The following is a 27635-nucleotide window of genomic DNA, read 5'->3' as shown; positions in this document are numbered from 1 at the left end:
ATTTATACTATATCAATTGAGCTGTACTGTTGAGTCGTTCAGCTTTAGTCTTCTCGGGGTCAGAAGCAAAACACTTGATTTGCAGAGGGCATCATTTTTAATTCTCCTCAAACAGCAGAACGACGTTCATGTGTTAAGAAGTGTATTTAACCTTTCGAAAATAGCGCTAGCACCATCATCTTCCCTTACCCTTAAATCACGAGTCTGGGTTTTTCAGTTTCGTATCGACATACGAACTGATGTGGTAAAGCCTGGTTTGATAAGGGCCTTAGAGATTAGGAGTTATGTTGTGCAACTGAGGTAATACTAGATGTGTTTATGTTGAGATGAAGTAACGTTTCAAAATGATGACAACTTCTCAAGATTGTGTTTTATTTTTAGCTTCAGTGTCTGGGATAATATCCATTTCAGTATGCATTTATAATATCCATACTCATGATTTCCATTTATCCAGTTGCCTTGGTTTGCTGTGGAGCCAGACGTATTTTTTATTTAAAAAGAAGAAGTCATACTGTTGTTTACAGATTATGCAGTTGCTATCATGTTGATTATCTTTGTCTAAACATGATCGAGTACAGATTTACAGTCGTAAAACTCAATATTGATCCCCATTACTATTTGATTGATCACTAAAACCCCTGTAAAAGAGTATTCTCTTATTTACCTTCAAGGATAAATTGTGATTAATCTAAAAATAAAAACACCATCTTTAAGATACCAAAGATAAAACCATCTAATACCAGATATATGACTTATGACTTACTTAAAGTTAAGCCAAAAATAAGTTGTTGATATCAATAGAAACTCAGACTCCACATGAAACCTCTTGCCGTTCTCTGGAGTATGACATCACAGATCTCGCCTCGAGCCGACCTTTTGGGCCGGTAAAAACTCTATGATCTCATCGGGGAACATTCATTTCTAACGTTTGGATCTCTGAGCAAAACGATGGTGGTTCGACCGGCTTCTCGCAGACGACGATGTACTCGGGCAGAGCCTGGTGGCCGCTGAAGACGACGGAGACGCCGGGGCCCCCCGTCAGGCTGTCGTACAGGACGAGCGGGTCGTCGCCCACGGGCGGCGGCAGGATGAGGTCCGGCCTCCCAGGGGTGGAGTTCCCCGTCTGCACCTGGGCCTGCACAAAGTAGAGGAACTCCTCCCGCGGCGCCTGGTGCGCCCACACCTTCTGGGCCTCGCCGACGCTGCGCGCGAAGTAGATCCCCTCCCCGAACGCTGCCTCTGTCCGGGCAGAGAAACACAACAGCCCCATCAACGGTGAAATAAAAACACCTCTGTAGGCGTAGAGAACTGAATGAAAGCGCCGCCGTTGGTTTACTACTGATTCCACTTACCTTCGGGCGGCGCGTACTCCCTCTGAAACCCGATGTGACTGACCATCTCGCAGAACTGTGCGGGGATGCGCTGGTACATTTGACGAGGGGAAACGCGCAGCTCCAGCTGTTTTCTCTTGAGCTCAAAGACGTCTCTCAGGGCGGGGTTCTCCACCCTGTCGACCTGATGAAGGAAGGCAAGCGCCCGCGTCAGCTTGGGCGACAAAAAACCCCGTGACCAAACGGGAGGTTGACGCCGCGGCGTGTAACAGACGTGCGGGGAGGGGGACAAAAAATTGGTTTGTATGGTTATTTTCAAACTACTAGAAGGGTAAATTCTTGAAAATGATTCGAAAACAAAACGTATCTACAGCCCACAACTGGAGGGAGTTCATGGTGAGGGGTCTATTGTGAAATTATTTATTTTTTATCGGGGACTAAGAGCAACTAGGAGTTGTCCACCTCCGTTGCTGTTGCCATTCTGTTATCTGCTCTTTCTCCACGATGACGACATCTGTTAGAAATGTGTGTGTTTACTCTCTGTTGAGAGTCCTTCTCTGCGGGAGGCGGTCGCACCCGGTTGGAGACGCCCCTTTCCCCAGAGCGTGTGCGAGGAATAGTCGTATCCCGTCCCTCCGTCACTCACTCACCCTGACTATTTGCAGCCCGGCTCGCCTGAATTCGTCTCCGTGGGCGAAGTTCGCCGAGTCGACCGGCTTGGCCTCGTGGGAAACGCTCCGGGTCGACCGCAGGGACATGGCGAGCTCCGCCTCTCGCGCAAACTCCTCCTGGACGGCGCAGAGCATCTCCTCCACCCGCAGCCCGGCGGCCACGACCTCCTCCGTCGGCTCCCCTCGCACGGTCATTCCGGCGTTGCCGTTCTGAAAAGTCTCCTGGATGACGAGGCCGCTCCCGGTCCAGCTCTGCAGGCGCTGGAACTCGCGCACCCCAAAGTACTGGACGAAGTTGTTACGGATGACGTAGCTGACGGAGCTGGAGAGGGTGCCGAGCCACCGCGCGGCCTCGCGCGCCGCTTCCCGGGACGCGGCGCTCAGCCTTATCTGCGGCGGCGGCGTCGCCTCGCTGGGACTTTCGCGTCCTGTCCGGTGGAAGGAGAGGAGAAAAACATCAAGGATTCGACCCCATCACAAAATATGATCCCACCAGACGCAGGGACTGATGACTCCAAAACGGTTTGGCTCTCACCGGTCCAAGAGCGAGGAGGAGACGAGTCCAGCTGGAGGGTCCTCATTTCAGCTTCAAAAGACTAGTGAAGGCAAGTTATAAATCTTGTAAAATATTTATGCCGTACTGACCAAACACATACCGCCTTGCGCTTCTTATCTAGTGTGACAAGTGTAAAATAACATCCTAATTCATAATACATAAGCCACCTCCAGCAACATGTTTTGTTTTACATTGTTAAAAAGGGAAACGGAAAATGGCGACTTGTCAATGACAACAACAAATGGAGAGATAAGAAGAAAATGTCCAAATTACCATGAAGGTATCGTCTTCAGTAGGATATATAACAAAGTCCACATCCATCCTTTTCAAACTGTCCACGGCAAACACTTTCACGGCTAACGCCATGATCTGGGCCACGTCACGTTTCCGCAAACCCAGGCTCCCGGTGCCGACTGCCGGAAAGGCGATGGACGTGTGGCCCCTGGAGGCGGCCGCCACCAAGCATTCCGATATAACGGGGAAAAAGACCTGGAAAAAGTTAAGCAGACGGGGTTCAACGGGGAGAGTGCCGAAACGGGCGTACCGCAAACCCAAAACGTGAATTATTGATGTGTGCGACAGTTTTTTAAAATGTTATTATTATTTGTGTATTTATTTTAATTTTATTAAGAATTGTCATCCTCTGTACATGCAAGCAGCAGAGGACGCCGGTCGTCCCACACCTCTTTTGTGGCTTCGGAAGCCCACAGGATGTGAAACACCTCCTTGCACCGCAAACCGTACGGCTGTGTGAACACGAGGCGCCGGTGCTGCAGGTGCTTGGCGTTCTCCTCCATTTCCTGCTGCATCCGTTTGCCCGCTCTCTGTGATATGGCTTTGGAGACCGCACCGACGGACAAATCGAGGTTTTCCGTCGTGGTGTTCACGATGACATCCGTCTGAGAAGCGACGGAAAGACGCAGAGAGATTGTTATTTATTTTTTGGCGCGGATTTGAAACCATGAAATAAAAGAGGAATAGCAAGATCATGTTATCACGTCGGCGGTTATTAGCCCCTCGCGGTGTGCTTCACGGTACGTACCTCCTGCTCCTCAATCTTCCCTTTCCTCAGAGTCAGGGTGACCTGCTGCATTTTGACCGTCAAGGTGGAGATTTGGATGGAGGGGGACGGGCTGCCAGACAGCTTCTCGCGGCAGGCTCTCTCCATCTCGCGCACGGAGGGCTCGTCGTGGTTCACCAGGTGGACGTGGGTAGGCGGGCTGCCTTTCTCCCTGCGCTCGGCGTGACGCTTCACGGTCGCCACGATGACGTCCGCGCACTGCGCCAGGGGGAAATTGAACAGACCGGAACTCAGAGCGGGAATAGCCACGGATTTCAGACGGTGCTGCGCCGCTTGGTGAAAGACGCTCTGAACCGCCTTCTCCAGCAGAGGTTCGGCCAGAGACACGTCTTTTTCGGTTGGTTCACTCGGTAAACACGGCCCCACGGCGTGAATGATTTTCTTGCACGGCAGAAGCCCGGCGTTGGTGACCGCCGCGTCTCCCGTGCCAAAAGAAAAATGGTCCTTTTTGAAGGCGTCGCTCTCTTTCTGGATATCGGGGCCGCCGGCTTTGGACAGCGCGTACGCAAGACCGCCGCAGTGGTCCAGCATGTTGTTGGCGGCGTTGACGACCGCGTCCACCGGGAAGGCGGTGAGGTCGGCTTTCCACACGGTCACCTCCAGGCCGTCCCTCAGCTGAACGTGGAATCTCTTCTTGGGGGTTGTCTTTGGGGGCCCGGACCAAGACGCTCCCGACCCTGGTTCCGGGGCCGAATCCATGCCGAGGAAGTCGGCGGTGCATCCAAATTTGCTCCGGAGGACATTTTTAAGAGTCGGACCGCACTGTCTCACGATCTTGATCATGTCCCGGTTGGCGGGGACTTCCAGTCTGCAGGCCATGGCGAACGCTCGACTCGGTCGGGCGTCAGCCTGAAAAATGAAGCAAAGGTGATCAGCATGGCAGCGGTTTGGACAGTTTGCTTGAATCTGTCGACGGCAAAACCTTTGTCTGAGGTCATGGATGACCCGCAGGCTTGGTATTTTGGTGTAATTTGGCCACTCGACATGCGTAATATCGCTAAACGGCGAGCGGTGCGCCGGCAGGGGGTCGGGGGCTTCGGGGCTCAGAGTCACAAAGAGCGTCTTCCCCCCCCCGGTGTGGGGCGTCGACCGGCAGCGGAACGCGGGACTGGGTCGGTGACATTGTGTTGAACTGCGCCGTTGAAATGTCTTTAAGAAAGTCTCACATTCAGGACGGGCGTGTAGGAGGAAGCCTCAGAAGCGTTGACGGTGTTTACTCTGTACCCGTGGCTTTTCAAGGGTATCCTGTTTCATCTACTTTATAACTACGTACCGCGTACGTTTATTGAACGTACTCTGAGTGGTGGAAGCAGTACTCAGACAACACCAAACTGAGTAATCCGCACGGCCCATGGTATTTATACTGAAGTAAAAGTACTTGCTCTGAAATGTACTGAACGTATGACAAGTAAAAATAATACTTGTCATATCCAGCATCCAGGAGTATAACAAAGCCTACGATACTTCATAAAGTACTACTGTACCTTTTTTTTTTCCTGCAGATGTGTGCTCATGCAGATCCTGATTTTATTGATATAAATAAATAGTGTCTGTGGTGTCAAAGTTAGTTACGAGATTAGGGGCCTAATAGAAAACTGATGCGCAGATTGATGGATCCAGACACGGCTTTTGAGACAAAATATACACCCACCCACGCCCACACACAGTATACAGGTATATTGTGTTTGCTGTGACATGTAGTGGAATACGCCTCAAGGTCTTTCAAATGGAATAAAGTTGAGTAAGTTGAGCACTGAACCCGGTTCCTTCCGTCGCCTCCTTCGCCGAGTCAAATAAAAGAAGGTGATTTATCCTCCGGTGCCAACGGAGCGCTACGGGAGACGCCGTGGCGACGAGGCCCAGCCCCCACAGCCGGACAAGCGCCCGCATCTCTCGTCGTTGTCGTTATCGCTGGGAACGGGGTGAAGACATTTTTTTTTTTTTCCCCCAAACACACGCAACAAGCGAAAGACTTGAAGTGGCCGCGGCGCTGGGGATCAGGTTCGGGGCCGCGAGCAGCGCCGCGGAGGCGCAGCGAGAGTCGAGCGACGCAAAGGCAGCGCAAACGCGCACAAATATACAACAACGCACGTTCCCACGCACAAACCCACCGACGCGCACATATTCAGGAGTTTAGACGTGGCGGCTGCGACGTCGCCGCCGGAGCGAAAACGGGGTGTTTTGTTTGTTTTATCCATTCATTTTGACTCACCGCCTCCGTCCGCTGCAACTTCCTCCGCGCCCCGCGAACAGAAAGTCGGCGGGCGCGGCGGCTCCGCTCCCCTCCCCTCCCCTCGGTCGCGTTTTCTCGGGAAAGGAAAGTGAAAGGAAGCGAACCTCCGTCCGCCCGCCGCTTCACTCGGGCGAAATGGACGACGCGCACCCGTACGCGCTGCTCGCCGAGCCGGAGACCGGGGGCCACATCGGCAGGCAGCTGCGGAACAAGCTGGTGAAATACTTCCAAAGCAAGAGGGCGAACGGGGGCGAGTGTCGGGTGGAGTACGAGGACCAGAGCCCGGTGGCGCTGCTGCTCTTCAGGAAGGACGAGGGTGAGGGGGTTCAGGCCGGCGTTTCATATACAATGTCTGAAATAAGAACATAAGAACATAATAATTATTATTATGGTAATAATTATAATTATAATTATAATAATAATAATCCAATCACATAGAAAAAGTTAAGTAAAGTACAAATAAAATCAAAATCGTCAAATGTACACATATACTGTAGTACTGTATAATACTATAAATACAAATAGTCAAAAATAAATGGTCAATATATATAAGAATATACAGAATGAGGGGTGTTTCTCAAATGGGGGGGGGGTACTCTTACCCCTAGGGGTACTTTGGGGGTACTGCAGCCGGTACTCCGAAGATTATAAAAGAAAGTAAAAATAAAATAAATTGGTTGTATATTATGTTTTGAAGACACACACATATGACGCATACACGGTACATCATTTATGCTAAATGTATTAAATTTGTCCTGCCAATGCCAGTGAAGGGTGATGTAATACTCTGATGAAATACGTTAGAGGGGGGTACACCACTTAAAAGCCAGCCGCCCAGAGCAACCGTCAAATTCCACATCAAAAAGTGTTCCTATGGGCGGGATAAAGTGTTGTTACAGGTATATGGCACGTGAATAAATTCTAAATGTATTTACTGAGTTACTACGGAGTCTGCCCCCCCTCCTCCCCGCGCAGATCGGCAAAGAGTTTTGGCTAAAAAGCTCCACGACATCCAGCTGGGAGGCGAGGTGTTGAGGATGACCGTCCGCCTGCCCGGTGACGGAGATCCACGGCAGCAGGTAGTGGAGCGAGTGCAAAGCCGACACCGGCACCAGCAGAACCGCTCGGGCTGCTGTTATGAAACTGTTTTACGTCCGATGCTCTCAGAGGTCAGAATGTGACGGAAAATTCATTCCACCAGGGGGACAGTCCATCAGGCCACGTCGCAAAGACAGGTACGTATCTGTCTGCCTGCCTGCCTGCCTGCCTGTCTGTCTGTCTGTCTGTCTGTCTGTCTGTCTGTCCGTCTGTTAGGGGGTGCCACGGTGAGGAACCCTCCCCAAACTCATGACACAACACCGGTGTTACCGCCGTCGTGCCAAAAGGTGATCGTCCGGCAAAAAGGGATTTCCGTCCGCTGGGTGGGCTATAATCTGTCAAATATAACCCTCATGAATGGAACAGATTCATTTGAGTCATAAACAACCTTTCAGTCACAAGGTAGGAGCTGCAGTCACTTTTTGACAAGAGCAAAACTGGATTTTATATGCTCTGTATTGGCCCTTTAAATACATTTGAACTGGTAAAAAGGGCTGGGCGGGCTATATTCTGTCAAATACAACCATCAAGAGTGAAATCAGGTCATTTTGAGGCCGAAACAGCCTTTCAGTCACAAGGTAGGAGCCGCGCTCACCTTTTGGCAAGGGGAAAACGACATGTTACTGCTTTTGGCCCTTTAAAGGCATTTCCACAGGTGAAAAGGACTGGGTGGGCTGTGATCTTTAAAACATAGCCCCTCGTGAAAGAAACCAAGCGATTTTGAGGCATCGACAACAATTTGGTTACAAGGTAGGAGCTGCGAGCACTTTTTGGGCGGACGGTCACTTTTTGGCACGACACCTGTAACACCGGACATCGTACAGGTGCCCCCGTTGTGCACGGTCACTAGTTCCGGGTGGAGGGGGACAGGTCCCGATCTGGACCTGGTCCAGTGTCTCCCGGAGCCTTCTCTGCTCTGGTGGTAAACACACTGTGTGCGACTCGAGCAGACACTTTCACTTTCACTTTTGAAGAATCAGAGCAAGTGTCGATAACACGCTCAGTATTTTACAAACTGGAGTTCGTTTCATTTGATAAACGTCGGCACTGATACGCAAAAATGAAGTCAACGGGTTTTATTTCTGTATAAAAAGAGCAAAATGGCGGCGGGCAAGTAATGTAATAGGTGTACGGCTGAACACCGTGTAACACCGATAACCGCCGCAGCCCTTTTGTCTGTCTGTCTGTCTGTCTGTCTGTCTGTCTGTCTGTCAAGCTATCTGTCTGTCTGTCTGTCTATCCACACACACACACACACACACACACACACACACACACACACACACACACACACACACACAGGCTGAACTTGGCTACTTTAATCGGCAGCTCCTTATTCTAAATGTTCAGTCCACCTTAAATGGCGGCAATAACATTACTTGGCCTGTGGATGGCTCCATTTAGTGACTAATCTCTGTCCTGTACTGCAGAGGCCTCTATAGAGTGCTGCAGGAATGAGTCCTAAAACCGGGAAATGAGTTTGCATTTCTGCACTTCCGATTCCTTCGTCCCCAAGTCGATGGGTTTTTTCAAATGAGTTTCGAATGAGATGCCTGAAATAAGGTCGGTGGTTCACACAAGCTTGAGAGACGTTCACGTTTTGTTCTACGACATGAAATACGTCAGTAAATACCCCATATTCCATTAGGTCATTTTGGAAATCTCTCAACAGTGGCCTCTACAGGACAGAGATTAGACACTAAACAGCCATTTAGAGGCCAAAGAACATTATTGGGGCCATTTAGATGTATTTGCACAGGTACAGGGCAGCACAGGCACGTTGGAATTCTTATGTGTGTCTCAGAGTCAACTTTGTAAACATAAAATGGTAATTAAGGGAGCAGAAATAAATACAACACTAAATATACATATTGGGTTTAATAATAATGACATACTAAGATCATTGTACACAACAAATACACACTATATACCTGAATAAATAATACAAGAAGTTAATGCACGAAAACAAAGGACCCGGGAAAGTTGTAAAGAAGTGTGACAGAGTAAAGGTAAGCCGGGGGAGTGGGTGTGGTGGACTGAAAAAATCTGTATCTGTCTATCTACTGTATGTACCTATCAATCTAGGGTTTCCAACAAAATCTATTGGTTGTCGACCGTTCTTAATGGATCAATCAATAAAATGCAAGCTAATAACATCGGACCCCACCCTATTTAAAACCGTCCAAAATTAGTAAAAAAAATAATTTGCAAGTTGTCAGACTTTTGTAATTGAGTTTGCATCTGAGCAAAACATGAAGATGAGACACCACTCCTGTGCCTAAATCTAGAGTCTATATTTAAGACAATAGCCTGTTTCCTGTTAATGCATTGGGTTTGGTTCAAAATGTCATTTTTGAAAATGTATTTTTCCAGAACTGCTTATTAACAACGAAGGCAATATTCACTTTACCTAATGGGTTTTCTTTTCCGACCAATATCATATTCTTTTAGTTTAAATAAATGAACGGTGAGATCATCATGCAGGTGGCGTATGACTCGCACTCTCTCTGGCCATTCCTTAACTGCAGAGATGAGCTTATCTCTACAGATAAATACATTTTTAATGCGTCCTTATGAACCCTGCTCCACCGCCAGTTGATCCATATTTGGATGGATCTGCAGCTGCCGCGGATGACTCGGGGAAGAGGGCGTCCAGCGTTAAGGACCAGACAGCAGACCCAGTGTGGTGCTCCACCTCCGCTGTTCTGGAGAACGTTCCCCGGGACAAGAACCAGGAGTACCTGGAGATGTTGGTGGAGAACATCCTAAAGAACCATGGCCCACTGAGTTACAGCCTGGAGGTCTTGCCGGACATCGGCTGTGCCGTGGTCTCCTTCTCAAGTGGGAAAGGTATAGCCGTGTACTTCTGCTGCACCCGGTGTTTCTAAGGCATTTTTCACACGAGTAGAGGTTGTGGCCCTACCAGATCCGTGAAAATGGCGTCACGGACAGTGAAATCTGCCTCCTCCCGCGTAATTGACGAACTTTGCCGCCAACAAAAAGAGCTGCAGCCGAGCCGAGGTTACAGTTTTGTGTTTCCGTGAGGCGGAGCTGCCAACAAATCTGGCAGGTTTTTTTTATTAAGTGTGTAGGAAATGATTTTGATGCTGTAGAGTGCGTTTTAAGTTTGTCTCAGTGAGTCTTTCAACAATGGCGCCGCTGGATGTTTTCGTTTTTGGCGCCGTTGGATGTAAACATAAAACACTGGGTACCGGATGAAACATCACTGCTTGTGCTTAAAAAGTTTGATTTCGCCCACGCCGTGAAATGTCCTGTTTTCATTGAAGCCCATTTCCACCAAGGACAAAAAATCCAGAAAAAATAAATCTAACGAGTATCCCATAATGATGACTGACACTAAGTCAGTCTAAGTCTCTCATAATTATGAGATTCTTCACTTAGTAAGTTTTTATTATAAGATACTCAGGTCACGATTATGAGATAATGATGGTATAATTTTAAAAATTCAAAATTTCGACTTAGTATCTCATCATTTCGACTTAGAAAGTCATAATTATGAAATTTATTTTGTTTGTTTGTGTTCTAGATTTTCTTTTGGCGTAAATGGGCTTCCATATGTTTTTCTTAGTTAGCAGATTTTCTGTGTGATTCGTTGATTTAGGTTTGTCTCTCCTCTTCCACAGAAAAGGACACTTTCATTTCAAGCTGTCAAAGCAACAGGATATTTAAGACGAAGAACCTATGTGTGAGACCTCTAGAAGTCACAGCTAAAGTTATAGTTGAAGAAATCCCAAATGATAAACTCGACCACTTCCTGTTGTATTTGGAGAACGAAGGTGCAGAGATAGACTCTGTCACCCCAAAGGAGGAGGAACAGTCTGCTATACTCACCTTTAAAACTGCTGAAGGTAGTGTAATAGTTGTACAGCATAAGATACTCACCTTTTTAAATAGATTAAACTGAATGTTGATTGCGTTTTTAATAACCTTTGATGAAATCAATTGTATTTTTATATATACAGTATATAGAGCAATGCACATCAATTGTATTGTACATGGTGTACATTTTTCATGATTGACATTAAGAAGCTTAGGGTAATTTTAATGACCAAAGATCTATTTATTTCCCTTCACTAGCTGTCAAGAGGATCACTGAGAAGAAGCACCTGATTGGACAGACACCAGTCAAAGTCTTTCCATATTTTGAATCCTTAGGAGCGGCTCTTTACGGCAAAGAACGACCCGCACTCAAACTTCCAGCTTCGTTCTCTGAGAGCATTGATCCGCCTGTCTCAACATTCATTCGTGGCCAGCGCCGAGCTCAAGAAACCATCTGCGGTGACCTGGCGAAGCACTTCTGCACAGTTGATTTCCAGCCGGCGTCCGCGCTTCTTAGCCCTCTGCCGGCATTGCTCCAGCAAAAAGGAGTGAACGCCAAGGAACTCAAAGAGTGGACTCAGAGAGTGAAGGCCGCCTTCAGTCAAACCATGGCGGGATTCAAAACTGTGAGATTTCTGCCCCTGTTATCAGTGTGGGAAGAGTGTGGAAGGCAGATTAAAGAGGCGGTGTCCAATGAGCCCGTGGTTGTCGTCCCCGATAAAGACCAAGGTGTCTTGTCGGTGGCTGGCTTCACGGATGATGTTCTCAGACTCGAGGGGGCTCTGGATCAACTCTTGAACAGCATTTCACAAAGGGTTAAGAGAGAGGAGGCCAGCATAATAGAACAGCTGAAGTTATCGCCGGCTATTTTCCAAATCCTCAGTCAAGATCGCCTTCAGGACCAGATGCTAGATCAATTCCCAGATCTTAAAATAGTATATAAAAAGGAGAGTGAGATTTTGACCTTATATGGCCTAAGTCACGAGGTTTTGGCTGCAAGTAAAAGGGTAATAAATGGCATGGTTGAACTAAGGAGGAGGCCACTAGATTTGGACCGCTTCCTGTTTGAGTTTCTGAAACGTGGCAATGAACAAAAGCTTACAAGCATTCTCTTCACATCTAATAAAATAGATGCAGCACTAGAGATAGATGATACCAGGGTGACCCTCCTCGCTGTTTCCAACAGCACCTTGGATAAAGCCGAAGAACAACTGGGAACAGTGCTGGTGGCTCAATATGTCGATGTTGAGGACTGTGAGGTTCTGAAGACTCCAGAATGGAAAGATCTGGTGGCACGTTTGGATGATCCTACCGATGACAGCTTCAGAAAAATTGAGATCCGAACCTCCAATTCTCAGCAAATAGTAGTGTCAGGCTTCAATGACAGCGTGATACCAGTTTGTGCTCAACTGGATGACTTCCTTCACCAGCATGCTGAAGTTGAAGAAACAATACGGGTCAAATTCAACGTCATCGTCAAATATATTGAAGAGCACAACCGAAACGCTTGGGCGGACAAAGTGGAGGACAAAGTGGTTGTTTCTTTTGGCCAAAGGCAAATTACCTTAAGTGGTTCAAGACATCATGTCATAAACTGCAGGGCCTTGTTCGAAGCCCTGATTTCTTCACTTTTTCATGAAGAGTTAAAAATTGCCAAGCCCGGAGCAAAAGTATTCTTTAATGATAAAGGGGCGATGTATGTTTCTGCGGCACTGAAAGATACTGGGTGTCTGGTCCAGTTGGTAGATGAACCTGGCAGTGGAGAGAGTGACCTTGCTCTCGGAGCATTCCAAAAGCCTGTTTACCAGCTACAAACATCGGATGGAATTGAAATTGCAGTGTGCAATGCTGATCTGTGCACGTATACAGTTGATGCAGTGGTCAACGCATCTAATCGGGACTTGAATCATAATGGAGGTCTTTCAGCAAAACTCCTCGCAGCCGCCGGCCCTCAGTTGCAGCAGGAATGCGACGAGCTGATTGCCCGAGATGGACATCTCAAACCCGGTGACTGCAAGATGACTGGAGCAGGGGGGCTGCTTCGCTGCAAGAAGATAATCCACGTCTTTGGGCCCAGCTTTGATCGGGCTAACACCCAGAAGGCCGTGGGACAGTTGAGAAGAGCCGTCAAAGGAAGCCTGGAGCTTGCTGCGAGACACGGCTGCCTCTCATTGGCCCTGCCTGCCATCAGCAGGAACCTGGGCTTTCCTCTGGCCCTGTGTGCCGACACCATCATCGGAGCAGTGAAGGACCATTGTGATGACCAGTATGGTGAAAACACACTTAAGAAGATCCATTTGGTGAACAACGAGGACATTGTGGTTGAGGCTATGGAGACAGCCGTCAAAAAGAAGTTTGGCAATCACGGTATCCGTCCTCGTCAGCTATTTGGGCCTCCCAAAACCTCCCAATCACCGCATGCAGGACATGTTCAGAGTACAAGCCCCTCCACACAAGCACTCACCAACGAGGGATTAAGAATCATTTTGACAAAAGGAAATATTCAAGAAACTACGGTAATTTGTTATTTTCCCCAATATTTAAAAATTGTAAAAAAAACGACTAATCTCATTGGTAAACCTCCCAAAGACTTGAAAAATAAAATAAAGTAATTGACATGCAACTGCGAACATGTTGTTATATGTTTTCAGTCTGAGGTGGTTGTGAATACCATGGGACAGGACCTCGCGCTGCATGCGGGAGCCGTGTCAAAGGCTATTTTTGCTGCTGCCGGAAACAAACTTCAGAAGCTAGTGGTTGAAAATAAGTCCACTGGTAACTATGGCGACATCATTGTCACAAGTGGCTGCAAGCTGAAGAGCGACAAGGTCTTCCACGCAGTTGTTCCTTCATGGGACAAGGGACCCGCTCAGAAGGTAAGATTCAGAAGGTTCGTGTGTGTGTGTGTGTGTGTGTGTGTGTTTTTTAACCTTTTAGCTCATTGGAATGTGTTGTTTATTTGATATTATATTGCGCAGATGCTGATTGGGATTGTTGAGGATTGCTTGAGGCGGGCGGAGGACCTTGGTAAGACCTCCATAACCTTCCCAGCCATTGGCAGTGGGAACCTGGGCTACCCTAAAGACCTTTCAGCCTCCATAATGCTGGATGAAGTCCTGAGGTTTAGCAGTACGAGACAGCCAAAGCACCTGGCAACAGTGGTGATCATCCTTTATCCCAGTGATACGGAGACAATCCAGGTAGAAACCAACAGCCGTTTGACCTCCGTCACATTGATTCAAATGGTGCAGCTGAACACTTTATGCTGTTAATCTAGGGGAAATACATGCTGTATGGAGGATAGGGGTTTTACAGACGGTGGATAGGATAGGCCATCCGGTCGATGGGAACTTTTCAGGTTCAGCAACCAAATAATCGTTGTGAACGAGAGGCACAGAAGATTAGGGTTGATTTGCTTCTGTGACGCATTGGGGTTGCCAGGCTTATTTTCGGTCATGATTCCGTCTGCAGGTTTTCACCGATGAATTTACAAAACGGTTCGGTCCAACCTCAGGTGGTCAAGCTCCCACGAAGAATGCAGGTAGGTAAAAATCAAGTTAAGCTAAATGACACCATGACTCTTTATGGTGTCATTTAGCTTAACTTGAAAAAAATCTGCTGTCATATAAATGAAACACAGCCATACTATGTTCTTGATGTCATTACTTAAAGGATTATACTGGTGTCAAATGGAGTTTTAACCTATTTACCAATCAGCACATTTCATATTAATGACCATTCTCTTGGTGATAGCTCACATTGTTAGATTTTAATATTGTCTATATTTCCTTGCTTATCAAGGTTTCTTTGATTGAATGTGTTGTTCAGTTCCTCAAGGTCCCTTCATGAAAGTCTTTACAACCGCCGCTGGCGTGCACGAAACCAAAATGGGAAATGTGGCGATACAGCTTGCAACTGGGGACATTACAAAGGAGACGGCCGACGTCATCGTCAACTCTTCTGATGAATCTTTCTCCCTTCAGTCAGGTAAATCACATACCTGGACGCGTCACACCGTGTGCAGCTCCTCGCGTCCAAAAGAAATGTCCGTCTCTGTTAGAGGTTGCATCACGTCCTTGTTTTACACAAGGCAAGGTAAGCAGTAAGTGATTGTGCATTCAAGAAGAACCCACGCTATTGAACGGTCACTGGTGGTTGGAGTTCCTAAACCAGTCCATCAGCAGTTGATTACACCCTATATTAGGCTCGACACAGGTCTCACATTTCTGGTACTAGTTTAAGGAGACTTGTGGAGTGGAAACAGACAGAGGGGCATTGTGATATGGAGCTATCGGAGGCAGTATTAAAGTAATCAATACCCCAAACTTTTACAATCCATCAAGTTTCACCTTTGAAGCCACTACAACGTTGTCAGGCGGGGATGTACGTGTGTCGTCGGTTCATAGGCTACACCAAAATATTGTCAATTGCATTTTGTAAATTAAATTATTCAGGAGATCAAAGCTGAATTAAGATATACATGTAAATACATATTTTAATAAATTATTTGACTAATACAATAATTATTGTAAATCTGGTGACACTGACAAAAATTATGTTGTCCACGACTAGTCGACTCCTGCCAACAGAGCAGCGTAGTGGTTGTACGTAGTAGTCGACTAGTTAGGTAGTTGGGGAAACCTCTAAATATATATATATATATATATATATATATATATATATATATATATATATATATTATATACTTTTTTTTTTTTTACAGGAGTAAACGTGTGCAGTTAACATTGAAACAGTGCATTTTAAATGTTTTTTTTAAATTTTACCCATTCACTCTTCCAGGAGTGTCCAAGGCTATTTTGAATGCAGCTGGTAACACTGTACTAACTGAGTGCACACAACTAGGTAAGGTTCTGTCATATCTACACTTATTATACTATATTATATTGTATAGCACAACAAGTTACACACACAACATATTTTTACATTTAATTAAATTATTATTTTTCAACATATTTCGAACTATTTTAAGTAAAAATTTGCCATCAAAACAAAATAAAATAAAAATATTATATATTATATTCCATTATATCGTTTACACATATAATGAAACCAACAACTGTAGTAACGCTCTCTTTACCTGCAGCTGCCCAGCTCAACAAAGGCATGATAATGACGCAGCCGGGAAACTTGAAGTGTAAAAAGATCCTCCATCTGTCCGGACAGACAGACCCAGCCAAGATCACCCAGGCTGTGAAGGATGCTCTGCTAATGTGTGCAAAAAACCTTTACACCTCCGTCTCATTTCCTGCTATTGGTACAGGTGAGGTATTGGTACCTACAGGTGAAGTATTGGTACATACTACTTAGAATATTTTATATACCATATAAAAAACACATCATGATAAGAGAATTGAGAATAATCAAACAATTATTATAATAATAATTATATAATAATAATAATCATTGAAAATATTCGTGATAAGTAATACAGTAAGACACTGGTTAGGGGTTATCTTTGTGGGTTTTACTACAGTTACAGCCCTAGGATTAGTAATAACTAGTAACAGAACCTCCTATACAGGATTACACAATCAGACTGGTTCAGTGGATTGGTTCCTCTTGCCTTTAAAATATTAATATAAATTATTTAAAAATAAATAAAGTGACTGTGTATTTACTTTGATGTATAATGTGGTCAAAAGTCAAAAGCTTCCTTGAAAATTGTAACTTAAGTACACTAACAAGGTGCTTTTACTGTGAGACTTTCCACCACGGAACATCAGGTTAAAATGACTAAACTAAAGTGATTAACCTACGCTAACGCTAAAGCATCTTTCAGGCCAGGGCAAGGTGCCGGCCGACCGGGTGGCGGACGCCATGTTTGACGCGGTGGTGGATGTGGTGGGACAGAACGCTGCGGGTCCCCTGGCGACAATCCGGATCGTCATATTCCAGCCCGCCATGATGAAGGACTTCCACCTGAGTCTGCAGAAGAAGGAGCACACTACTGACAGCCAGGAAGGAGGAGGAGGCCTGTGGGGTAAAATAAAATGTAAGTAGGGCTGCCATGATCACAACATTCAAATCGCCGGTTGTCATTTATGTCCATTTTATGCCACTGTGAATGCCGTAATCATCCACTTCCACCTCAGGAGGAAACACAAAAATTTGGGTTGACACTTAATTCGCCCCGATCAAACTGATGAAGATGTTCAATTTATTGCGTCCGTTCGAATGTTGTCTCAAAGTCCCCTGGAAAGTTGGATGGAAACATGTTCTAACGATTTTACAGAAAGACTGCAACCTGCTCAATTAAGAGGGATCAGGCGATTATGTAATAATTTTGACATCTCTAGAGGTAAGTTATACATGCCGGGCATTTTGTGTCACAATTCACAAATATATGTAATGAAATCTACGAATCCATATTAACTGACTTCAAGGGGTGTCCAGAGTCCAGTCCAGTCCGGGATCCAGCCCAATATCACCCCCACTCCCCTCCCTCCCTGTTGTGACACAGATCTGTGTCAGAAATAAAAGAAAAAAGCAAAGGATCCACAAGTGTAAAGAACCATTTGTAAACATGGGTATATATTTAATCACACACAAACAATGCTGTATTTATGTATTTATTTGTACAATGTTTAACACAACAGGAGTAAGACATCACTTATCTGTGGATGGAGAGAGATATGTTTATCTATTTGCGTTTTTGCATTCACAAATCATAATACAGATTTGCTGAATCCAGGAATGGTTTTGATCGATCCTGTTGGTTTTCTTGTGTGGATTTGTGGACATGGTTACCGATGGCCAGGCACGAGGAGGGCGAGAGGACTTTCTGCGGTTCGTAAGCGCTGTTATTTCAGCACCATGGACAGCGCTGTTTGTCGCGGCGTCGTCCAGAGATTTATTTATTAGATTTGAACCTCACGGCCGGAGGCTGCAACTCCGCCGAGGAAAGGTAAGAGAGAATTTCTCTGGTTTGCTTCTGCGCTGGTTTGGCATGTCGGTACGTTCAGGCTGTTTGCATAGGGCCGCACGCCGTGTTCCCCGGTACTGAAAGGAGCGGAGGCGGGACGGACAGATCACATCACTTCAGCCTTGTTTGCTTTTCGAGGTTGTACTGTAAATAGTTGTAAATAGAACTTTCGACCCTAATTCTATTTTTCAATTAGAGAGAGAGAGAGAGAGAGAGGGAGGGGGAGAGAGAGAGAGAGAGAGGGAGAGAGAGAGAGAGAGACGGCATGAGCACAAAGATAGACAAAACAATCTGATCATGATTTTTTCTTTTTTTACTTAGCAACCCTGATGCTGTTATTTTTTGGCTATTATTTTGTTGATTCTAGCAGACATCTCTGACATCTGGTTAGAATCGTTCATAAATTATATTATATTATTTAGCATCTTGTAGAGCTATGATCCGAGTGCTCCCATTCTCTGAATTGTGCAAAGACACAATTTAGGGAATCGCAGACAAGTTTAATATTGACTTCGCCACCGCTGTGAAATAAATGTATTATTTGATTTTGAACAGTAGTCTTGTGTCGTTGTTATTTAGCCTTTTCAGAGGCTATTGCATGGTTAAATCAATGAATTTCCTTAAACCTATCACCAGACCAATTTTAGGTGGTGACCTGGCAATCCGCCCCAAATATTTAGATTATATATTTAGAAAGGTTAGGTAGGGAATTGTTTGCATCAAGTCAGAACGCCACTATATTGCCACCCGCAGGATGGAAAAAAATGCAAAAATTGGCCTACTGTTTTACTATATGAAAAGATTTACCCCTGCACCATTATTAACTGTCCCCTCAGCCGCTTCATCCTGGCGCAGAAGCTGCTGATAGCATTAAGTCAAGTCAAGAAACACGTTATTAATAAAGCGCATTTCATACCAGGGCAAACGGTTTCCATGTTTACAAATCCACCGATTGAGCATAATGTTAAACCAAGGTCTTGTGAGTTTAATAACCTGGGATAGTTTCTAGATGGTAGGAGCCAGAAGTAGTCAAAAGCACTTTTTTCCAATGCTTCTCATGTTCAGTATAAATGTGACGTTAAAGCCAATTGCTGAATGGGGCCCGGATAAAAACTCTTGGTTGTGTTTGTGCGCTGAAAAAACCATAGCTTATTTTAATGGCGTGTTGTGACTTGTCTTTGTATAACATTTGAAATTCTGTCTTTCCAGCGTTGTTCACTTTTGGAGCTGCCAAGCCCCAGAAGGATGAAGACTTTGTCATTGAGGGCCGGGAAATGGAACCCGCGTGCTTCCACATCTGTGGGAAATCGCAACCTCATGTGGACTTGGCCGCAAAGTGGATCAATGACCTGATATCCACGGAGCAATTTGAAATCTCGATCAAAGACGAAGCCATCCTCAGCTTGTCCGCCGCCGACCACAAGCGCATCCACGACATCCAGATGGACATGTGCGTGAGCATCAGGATAGAGCACGTGAAGCCCTCCGCCTTGCTCACCATCAAGGGGATGAGCAAGGACGTGCTGAAAGCCTCCAAAGAGATCCACGACATGCTGAAGGCGGCCCGAGACGAGGAAGAGCTGAAGAAGAGAGTGGAACTGGCGGCCACGGTGGCTGAGTGGCAGTACCAGCCTGAGGGCCTCCAGTTTCAGAGCTTTGACGCTATGACCAACCTCCATCTTGAGCAGGCGCTGGAAAGCGAGCAGCCCGATGTAGACGTCAAAATCCACGGCCGAGTGCACAAGGTCAGGCTTCCAGTTGGCCCTGCCACCGACGGCCAGGGTGGAAGTGTACAAGTCAGGCGCATTGACAAAATGAAAGGTAACTTTTGTCACTCAGATGTGTCAGCATGCGGTGCTTACGTAGTTGACTGAAGTGTTAGTTTAATATTCAACTGATCACATTTTATGCTTTATCTACTTACAGATTGGTGAAAAAGTCCTTGGCCTTTTCCTGATAACCTCTATTATTGCATATGGTCACACTTATTGGTTTCAGACCTTGAGAAGAAATATACGACACACGTTAGTATTTCATTTATTTGGTGAAAAGCGTTATCACATACACAGTTAACGGCCTTAATCACCAATTTGAAAAAGTAATTGTCCCTTTAAAGGAGCCACGTTATGCTCCTTTTCAACAAGTTAATATAGGTCGCTGAGTTCCCCAAAACATGTTTTTTGCGTGAAATACCACTCACGTTATGCATTCTAACATGCTTCAATAACCCTCCTATTCTCGGCGGAATGTTTCAGTATGTGTGTCGCTTTAAATGCAAATGAGTTGCTGCTCCCCATGCGCTGGAACTGTTTGTGGCTTACACACGGGGCTTTTTTTTGTTTCATTCTATTTGGAAACGTCGGAAAAATAAAATAAGATAAATATACATCTATTATGAAAACAGTGTTTTTATTAGTTTTGTTTGGAGAAACGAGCAGCCACTCACGCGGGGCAGCCTTCCGGCCAACGTTACCGCCACACCTTGAAAATACGGGAGATTTACGGGAAAAATATTTAAACAGGACACTGGGAGAGAAGGGTCGAGACGAGACAATCCCGGTACAAACAGGTATTGGCAGGTATGCCTCGAAAACGCCAAAAGAATCTCAAAGCACAATTACTGTGCGTAGGAGTGTAGAGCGTCGGTGTAGAGGCCGCAAATCCGAACGGCTTGTTGAATAACTTGTTTTCCGAAATCGGGACCCCACAAAAAACTGACTGGGTTGTCTTGTTTCACAGTGTGTGTGTTAGTAGGCTCATCAGAGACCCAAATGTATGTGCACAAGCGCTGAAAAATAATTTTTCATCGTAGGTCCCCTTTAAACCTAATGTGGTTGCACCACCTTTAGAAGCAATAACTGCTATAATCTGGTGATATGGGCGTTTGACCACTTTTTTCATTAAATCGATTAAATTGTAATTAAAAAAAACCTGTTTTGTGTTAACTCAGATACCTTTCGTATAATATTGCAATTTCTCTCAAGATGTGAAACCATCTCGTGTGACAAATGTGCAATAATGGAACTAATAAGGAAGGAGAACTTTTTCACCGCACCGTACGCGGGCAATCATATTGAATTCAGGCTCCGAGAACATTTGATGCTTTGTCGAAAAAATATTTGGTCAGTGATTCTCATCCTTTGTTGTATACTGCTTACCAATGGCATTGGGTGGGCTTCTCCACAAAAGAGAATATTCACCTCAGTTTAATCTCCTGTCATGAGAATGTGTCCAAGTGCAACCAAAAATGAGCAAACAGAGGGCGCTAACAGCGAATCCCCCCATCTTAAGGAATCTCAACAGAACATCTTCATATATGAAGATGTATAAATGACATCACAATTAGACTTTGGTTGATAACGTCACAGTAAGTGATGTCACAGTTAGCTGGGCCGGAGCACAAAAAAACCTTTTCTGGGACGGTTCACATGGCTGGACAAGTCAAAGGAGCCATGGCGGAGAACATTTCCAAGCTGAAAAAGACCAGAGGAGCCATTCGGACAGCTACCACAAAGTTGCTGAACAAAATCGAGGGGGTTTTGTTAAGGAAAAACCCAAATGTCGACGTTTTGCAGGAGTTAATGGAACAACTGACATCAAGGGAAAAACGTCTAATGGAATATGACAAAGACATTAAAGCGCTTACCGAGGCGGACGACTTGGATGAAGAAGTTAACACATCATCGGATTACTTGGGTGAAATAAGTGCAACGAAAATCAAGTGTAGGAGCTTTATGTGTAAGTTTTCTATTTTTTCTTCTTTTATTGCACATTGAAAGCGTTACCCTGTTCGCCGGTTGGTAATTGATACACTGGAGGAGAGGTGGGGAGCGGGGGAGTGATATTTTCTGTTGACCGCATCGTAATATTGTTACGAGGCTGAGGTAATTGAACCCAAAGAAAATATTTCAAAACAGAGTCTTGGCTGAAGGGACTGAACCACTTCGAAGAGGAAAAACAGTAAAAACAGAACTCCATAAATACTTGACTTGAAAAAGGACTAAGGTCACCACGGAGGGAACGCAAGGCAAGGTTTGTATAGAAGAGGTTATGATAATATGCAGCTGAGAGCCGTCAGCCCTGATCAGCTCAGTCTCCAGAAGCGTGATTCCTCAGAGAGACTCTGGTGTCCAGGTGAGGGGTAGGGGGTCCCTCACAGAAACCCCCCCTCCTAGGAAGGTCTCCTGCAACATCCCTCAGGCCCGTAGCCCTCCCAGTCGACCAAATGCTGGCAAGCACCATGGACCTGACGAAAGTCCAACAAGTGTGTGTGTGTGTATGTTGTGGCACTGCTGCCTCACAGCAAAAGGCCCTGGGTTAAATTCCCGCCTGGGGCGCTGTTGGCACCGTGCTCCAGTGGGTTTTCTCCCAATTAGGGGCTTTTCTGTGTGAAGTTTGCATGAGACACGTGCCCATGCTCACATGGGGTTTAGTAAGGACTCCCACCAAAAAACATGCACAACATCGTCATCTGACAAGCGATGGACATATGTCCCGGGGTGCGTTGTTTTATGTTGCCCACTGCTCCTGGCTGCCCCCCCCCCCCCCCCCAAGGCTGAAGGGTCTGGTCTGGCTTTCTCTAGCAGAAAGCCAGACCAGTTGCCTGTTGAGAGCCAGGGAGCGCCAAATTGTCCTTTGCCCCAGGTCTGCCCCCTGGTGCTGGAACAGAGGTGGTTGATATCCAAACCGACACCCAAAGGGAAATATACCTATAGATGACCAAAGGGGCGGGTGTATGATCCGACTGCGTCACGAGGTGGTATTGGCTTAAATGCTGCATCGCAGAGTTGTCCTGATTGACCCTCGCCGTTGGGCCGCTGGTGATGAAAACCAGAAGAGAGACCGATTGTCGTCCCAATTAGTGTGCAGAATACCTTCCAGAACCTCGAGGTGAATTGAGGGCCACTGTCTGACACAATGGCCTGAAGCGAGCTTTACACTTGCCCCAAGCGCGAGCGAGCGTGTGACGCAAATGATGTCACCAGGTGGTGGTGCCATGGTGTGTGGGGCCCTGAGCGACGTTCCGAGATTTTGTGACTCGGCGTGAGGGGCGTTCCCGGCAAGTGCGTTGGCCAAAATTGATCTTTGTTTACAACTTCCTGCTTCACATGGTACTTTCTCTCTACTGCCACCTGTGGGTTTCTTGAGAATTCTGCAATGGAGAATTTGGCAGCTACAAACTCCCTGCGCGGCGCGTGACGCCACACACCGTCCTTATGAAGGTATAACCAGGGTTTGAGGGGGGCCATACACTGAAGACATGCTGGCACATACGATCTGCAGTCTCTTGGGCTGTGGGAAGTTTGGGCAGAGTCACAAAAGGACTGGCTTTGGAAAAACGATCAACCACAGCTAGGATGACAGTATTACCTTGTGATGGAGCAAGACCGGGAATGAAGTCAAAGGATATATGGGACCAGGGGCGTCTTGAAATGTGTAAAGAGTGTAGGAGGCCACCCGGACGCAGACAAGAGGTCTTACTCTGGACACAGGTGAAACAGGCAGCAACGAAATAATGGACATCTGTTTCCTTGTTGGCCATCAGAATTGTCTCTTAAGGGGGTCCAGGGTCCTGGTGGTACTTGGATGGCCGGCGAGATGGGATGGATGCCGCCCTTGTTGCACATGGGAGCGAACAGTGGCAGGGACAAAAAAGAAAGCCTGGAGGACCATTACCTAGGTCTGGCTCCTCCTGTTGGGCCCGTCTTATCACTGCCTTGTTCCCCTAGCGGCCTCAAGCCATGATTCTGGAGCTCAGGAGGATGTGTTCAGGATCACTCTCCTTGAACTGTCTGGAAAGCGCATCTGGTTTTGTTTTTTTGAGCCTGGGCGTAACAGTAAACAATGTTGAACCTGTTGAAAAATGGCCCACTGGGCCTGTTTAGGGGATTTAGTCTCTTGGCTTTTTAGATGTATTCGGGGTGGTTGTGACCTGATATCCTAGTTTCTGTCTGTGGACGAGAGACCATGGGAGAAGAAGGTGCACGGATGGCGCTTGTCGTCTGAAGACCGCTGAGACAAAACTACACCTACTCCCACGTCAAGACGCATCTACCTCTATGATGCATGGGAGAGATGGATCAGGCAGGATAAGCACTGGGGCTGAGGTGATCCCGGTGATTAAGCTTGAGGTGAAACGTCAACTGTCACTGAAGGGAAATTTCGGGAACATGAAACTCATCCTCTTGGGTTTGGCATGTATGTGGTAGAGGTGACATGTAGAGGTGGTTCTTGATAGGTTGTTGCACAACCTTGCGACAAGGTTAACATTGCATCCAAAAATGAAACAGCTATATGGTAATAGGTAAGCTAATAGGTATTTAACATAGTCAAAAGGTTTAAAACCAAGGAGCCATTGTATGACAGATGCTGCAAGTTCTTGAATAAAGTGATTCAAGAATTTCTGTCTGAGGGACAAAGTGGAAGAGGTGACAAAGGAGAAAACAGAAATACTAAACTAACCGATAAAAAAACGGACCAATAAGAGCTTTCCCTCATTGTTTTTCATGCACTTAAATGTCTAATATATTAAAGTAAAAAAATGCTTTATGTGCATTGTAATTCCAGTTCCAGAGGCTGACGGTTTGCCTTGGCACTGGGATCCTATGCCGCCTGATACCTCGTGCCACATCGTGCCCTTGTCGCCTAAAAGTGCAGAATACACTGAAGTTTTACATTTGTTCCAGGTCTCATGCAGCCGAAGGGTTCTCAAGGTAAAACGACACCAGGCGGTAGAAGTACTGCAGAATATCTATAGGTTAGCGGTAACTGTTCCACTAAGTGTCTCCTTGACACCCTCAGATTGAAAGGATTCAGAACCCCATCTTGTGGAAGAGTCTTGAGATCAAAAGGCTGGATATGGAGCAGCGGAACGGTCACCAGAACAATGTGAGGCGCCTCTTCCACGGCACCTGCTACACAACGCTGCCGCACATCAACCAGATGGGTTTCAACAGGAGCTATGCTGGCCAGAATGGTGAGACGGTACCTTAGAGCAGTCAGCCGGTGGTGATATTGGGTGGGAGCGATAATAAAAGTCCTGATGTCTGTCAATAACTCACACTGCAGAATCGCATTTCAGAGACTCGTCATGTAACAGCAGTGGTGCTTTAAAACCCACTTTGCCAGAATTCCATTTCCAACTGAGCACAATTATTTCTCAAAATGCGCTTTGCTTTTGGGACATAATTGTTGGTCTTTGACCTTGGGGCCTGTCAGAAATTATATACCCCAGCCAAAACCTGACATTACTCAAACCCTGTCTTTGTCTTTTTTTCCCTGCTTTTTCACCTCACGAATAAGAGGGAATCATTTAGGATGTTTTTTATTTTAAACATATTTTTCTCATCTTGTTCTTAAAAATATCGGGAGTGCTTAGCCCTGTTAGCCCGTTTGTACCAGCTACCCCTGTCTGTTGGATTAGTTGTAAAGGTTTGTGCTATTCCTTTCAAGATCTCAGACAGCCATTTTTGAGATAGGAAATGAATTTTGTCCAAGTCGTTGGCATACTAACGCTCTCTGTCACTTCCCCATTTTCAGCTGCCGCTTACGGCAACGGCACATATTTTGCAGTAAGAGCCGACTACTCGGCCCACGACTCTTACTCCAAGCCAGACCCCAAAGGACAGAAGTTCATGTACCTGTGTCTTGTTGTGACGGGGGATTTTACTCAGGGAAAAGCGGGCATGATCGTGCCACCGGCCAAGACGCCCTCCTCCATCCATCAGTTCGACAGTGTCGTGGACAACTTGGCCCATCCTTCCATGTTTGTCGTTTTCCACGACTCTCGGGCTTGTCCTGAATATTTGATTACATTTATCTAACTTTGTCTCTACAGAGAGCTCTGACATCATGTTCCGTACACTTTTAATGCCTTAAAAAGGGGGAACGATTGTTGGCTGCTAATGGAAATGATCAGCTAGTTAATGGTTCTTCAGTATAATACCCCGCCTAATATACAAAATATATACCAAATCTATTTAAATTGTTTCACATAATTTGCCCTGGGTTTTATTTACTCTCATATATTTACCTGTTATTTACCTGTATTTCACGTGGTTCATCTTGGTATTTTAGGGGAACAGGTTTGGATATGATTTAAAGGGGACATATTATAGAAAACAACACTTTTTCAGGGCTTGTGTACTCACATGTTGGTCTCTGATGGGCCTATTTTGGAAAACGGGATTCAAAATGCCGTTCATATATGCCCCCCCCCCCCCTTATGTCAAGTGGGGGCTCATCAAAATGAGGCCACCCCCCCCCCCCCCACCCCCCCTATCTGAGTAACTCCACCCACAGCTTGAGAAATACCTTTGCGATGGCGCACCATTTTTTTTCGCACAGGCTTCAGACACGCTAGCATTTATGTCGAAGCTAAGAGCCCGGCATGGGCACCGCTCTGGTGTTGGCTGCACAGACCAGCACAAATCTTTTCGTGGTATTTTCAGCAAAAAATAAATAAATCAAAAAACATGTTTTGGGGACCTCAGAGACCTATATTAACTTTCGAAAAGGAGAATTAATGGGAGTGTGCCGGAGCTATTCCAGGAAATCATGTGATATATTTGAGGTTGTTGGTTATGGGTTGAAGGAAAAAGTGAAAGATAAATCTCTTCTACCTGAAACAACCGTTGTGTTGTCTGTTTTGTTTTGTCTAATAATTTCAGTCTCAAAATATTTTTGTAGTAATTGCACGCATATTCCGTTTTGGGAACTTTGCATGTTTGATGAAGGATAGAGTTGGTGGATTTTTCAATTGATAAGACATCCGGATTAGTACAGTCCCTTTATATGGGTGGTGTCTCTGGCGCCCCCATCTGGAAGGATTGACCCACCTCAGTGATCAACCAGTGGCAGCCTGTTGCAGGCTGGTCTGAAGGATTGTCTCGTGTGATCAAACTGGAAGATCAAATACATGTTGGGGTCCACAGCTTATGGGGTCCTTTACCTAGAGGAGTTGTTAGGGCAGAGTAAGGTCAGGGTGTTATATATAGAACTATATAGCTATACAAATATCTTTGGTCGGGACTTTACCTTTGGATCCCTGGACGCCATATAGTGTATATGGTAACTAGACAAGCGTGAACTTTATTGTTGGCGTTAATGTTCAGGGCTTTTATTGTTGTCATAGAAGAGGTGTTAATTCAATTATGTGTTTTAGTATCGAGGTTATAGTTGGTGGTTGTACTGATCGGCAGAGGTTTTTCTCATATTCTGTCCCCGTCTTGTATGTCAATAGGGAGGACAAAAAAAAAGAGAAAACTCTCAATACCGTGCAGTTCAGTGCAACACAACATTCAACTATGACCTCAGTCATAAACATATTATTGAATTTTTACATTTCAGACTATGTCAACAAAAACTGAACATTATGAACTTCATTAAAGTAGAATTAATGGCAGAGTGGGTGTATTGGATTATATATTTACCTAATAAAGTGCACTCTGAGTGTATACGTCATATGTATTGGATCAACTAAGAAACTAAAAAAGTGAAAATGTATTCCATTTGCGAAATGAACTATAGGTTAGTTTATTAAGGTGTTCTCAGGTCAAAGTGTTCATGTGCATTTTTTCATTTCAAGTTGAGACACAATTAGTGTATTTACAAATGTAATTTCTTTGAAGTTGATCCAATAATTCAAAGCCATTGGGTTTTTTCAGTGTGTCGAAAGCAACATTTGGCAACACGAATACAACATTTATTTTGCAGACAAAGAAGTGCAAACTTAAAACATAAATATTGCATTATTATATTAATAATGATATATAATAATAATAATAATAATAATAATATGATACATGAATATAATCCACTGTCCTCTATGATCAAACAACAACCACCTGCAATTCCTTCACAGACCTCCCAGGGGCAGCGGAC

At 45.5% G+C, this 27635-nt stretch overlaps 2 protein-coding genes across 2 annotated transcripts; one reads left to right on the top strand and one right to left on the bottom strand.

The window, feature by feature from the left end:
- Positions 1-374: 374 nt before the first annotated feature.
- Positions 375-6053, bottom strand: parp9 (poly(ADP-ribose) polymerase family member 9). Its single transcript, XM_080019156.1, has 8 exons — positions 5852-6053; positions 3601-4488; positions 3242-3457; positions 2832-3047; positions 2538-2598; positions 1982-2430; positions 1353-1515; positions 375-1239 (listed from the first exon to the last, which is right to left on the bottom strand). The coding sequence occupies exons 2-8, from the start codon at positions 4456-4458 to the stop codon at positions 902-904; spliced, it is 2301 nt and encodes a 766-aa protein (XP_079875282.1). The 5' UTR covers positions 4459-4488; positions 5852-6053; the 3' UTR covers positions 375-901.
- On the top strand, positions 6008-25934 carry parp14rs1 (poly(ADP-ribose) polymerase family member 14-related sequence 1; the record flags this gene model as incomplete). Its single annotated transcript, XM_080018914.1, has 18 exons — positions 6008-6188; positions 6848-6951; positions 7074-7107; positions 9593-9811; positions 10615-10839; positions 11069-13326; positions 13462-13686; positions 13789-14010; positions 14282-14351; positions 14639-14797; positions 15611-15673; positions 15915-16091; positions 16611-16823; positions 18963-19574; positions 21195-21491; positions 24321-24466; positions 24555-24729; positions 25293-25934. The coding sequence occupies 18 exons, from the start codon at positions 6008-6010 to the stop codon at positions 25574-25576; spliced, it is 5664 nt and encodes a 1887-aa protein (XP_079875040.1). The 3' UTR covers positions 25577-25934.
- Positions 25935-27635: the final 1701 nt, after the last annotated feature.

Source organism: Zeus faber, assembly GCF_960531495.2.
Source record: "Zeus faber genome assembly, chromosome: 18".
Taxonomy (NCBI): Eukaryota; Metazoa; Chordata; class Actinopteri; order Zeiformes; family Zeidae; genus Zeus; species Zeus faber.
The sequence above is the reverse complement of the archived record's forward strand: the minus strand, read 5'-3'. Positions and strand labels throughout refer to the sequence as shown.

Coding starts and splice junctions, on each gene's coding strand:
- parp9 (XM_080019156.1), bottom strand. CDS start 4,458: ATGGCCTGCAGACTGGAAGTCCCCGCCAACCGGGACATGATCAAGATC. Junction 3,458..3,600: donor GGAAGATTGAGGAGCAGGAG/GTACGTACCGTG, acceptor GTCGCTTCTCAG/ACGGATGTCATCGTGAACAC. Junction 3,048..3,241: donor CTTCCGAAGCCACAAAAGAG/GTGTGGGACGAC, acceptor AACTTTTTCCAG/GTCTTTTTCCCCGTTATATC.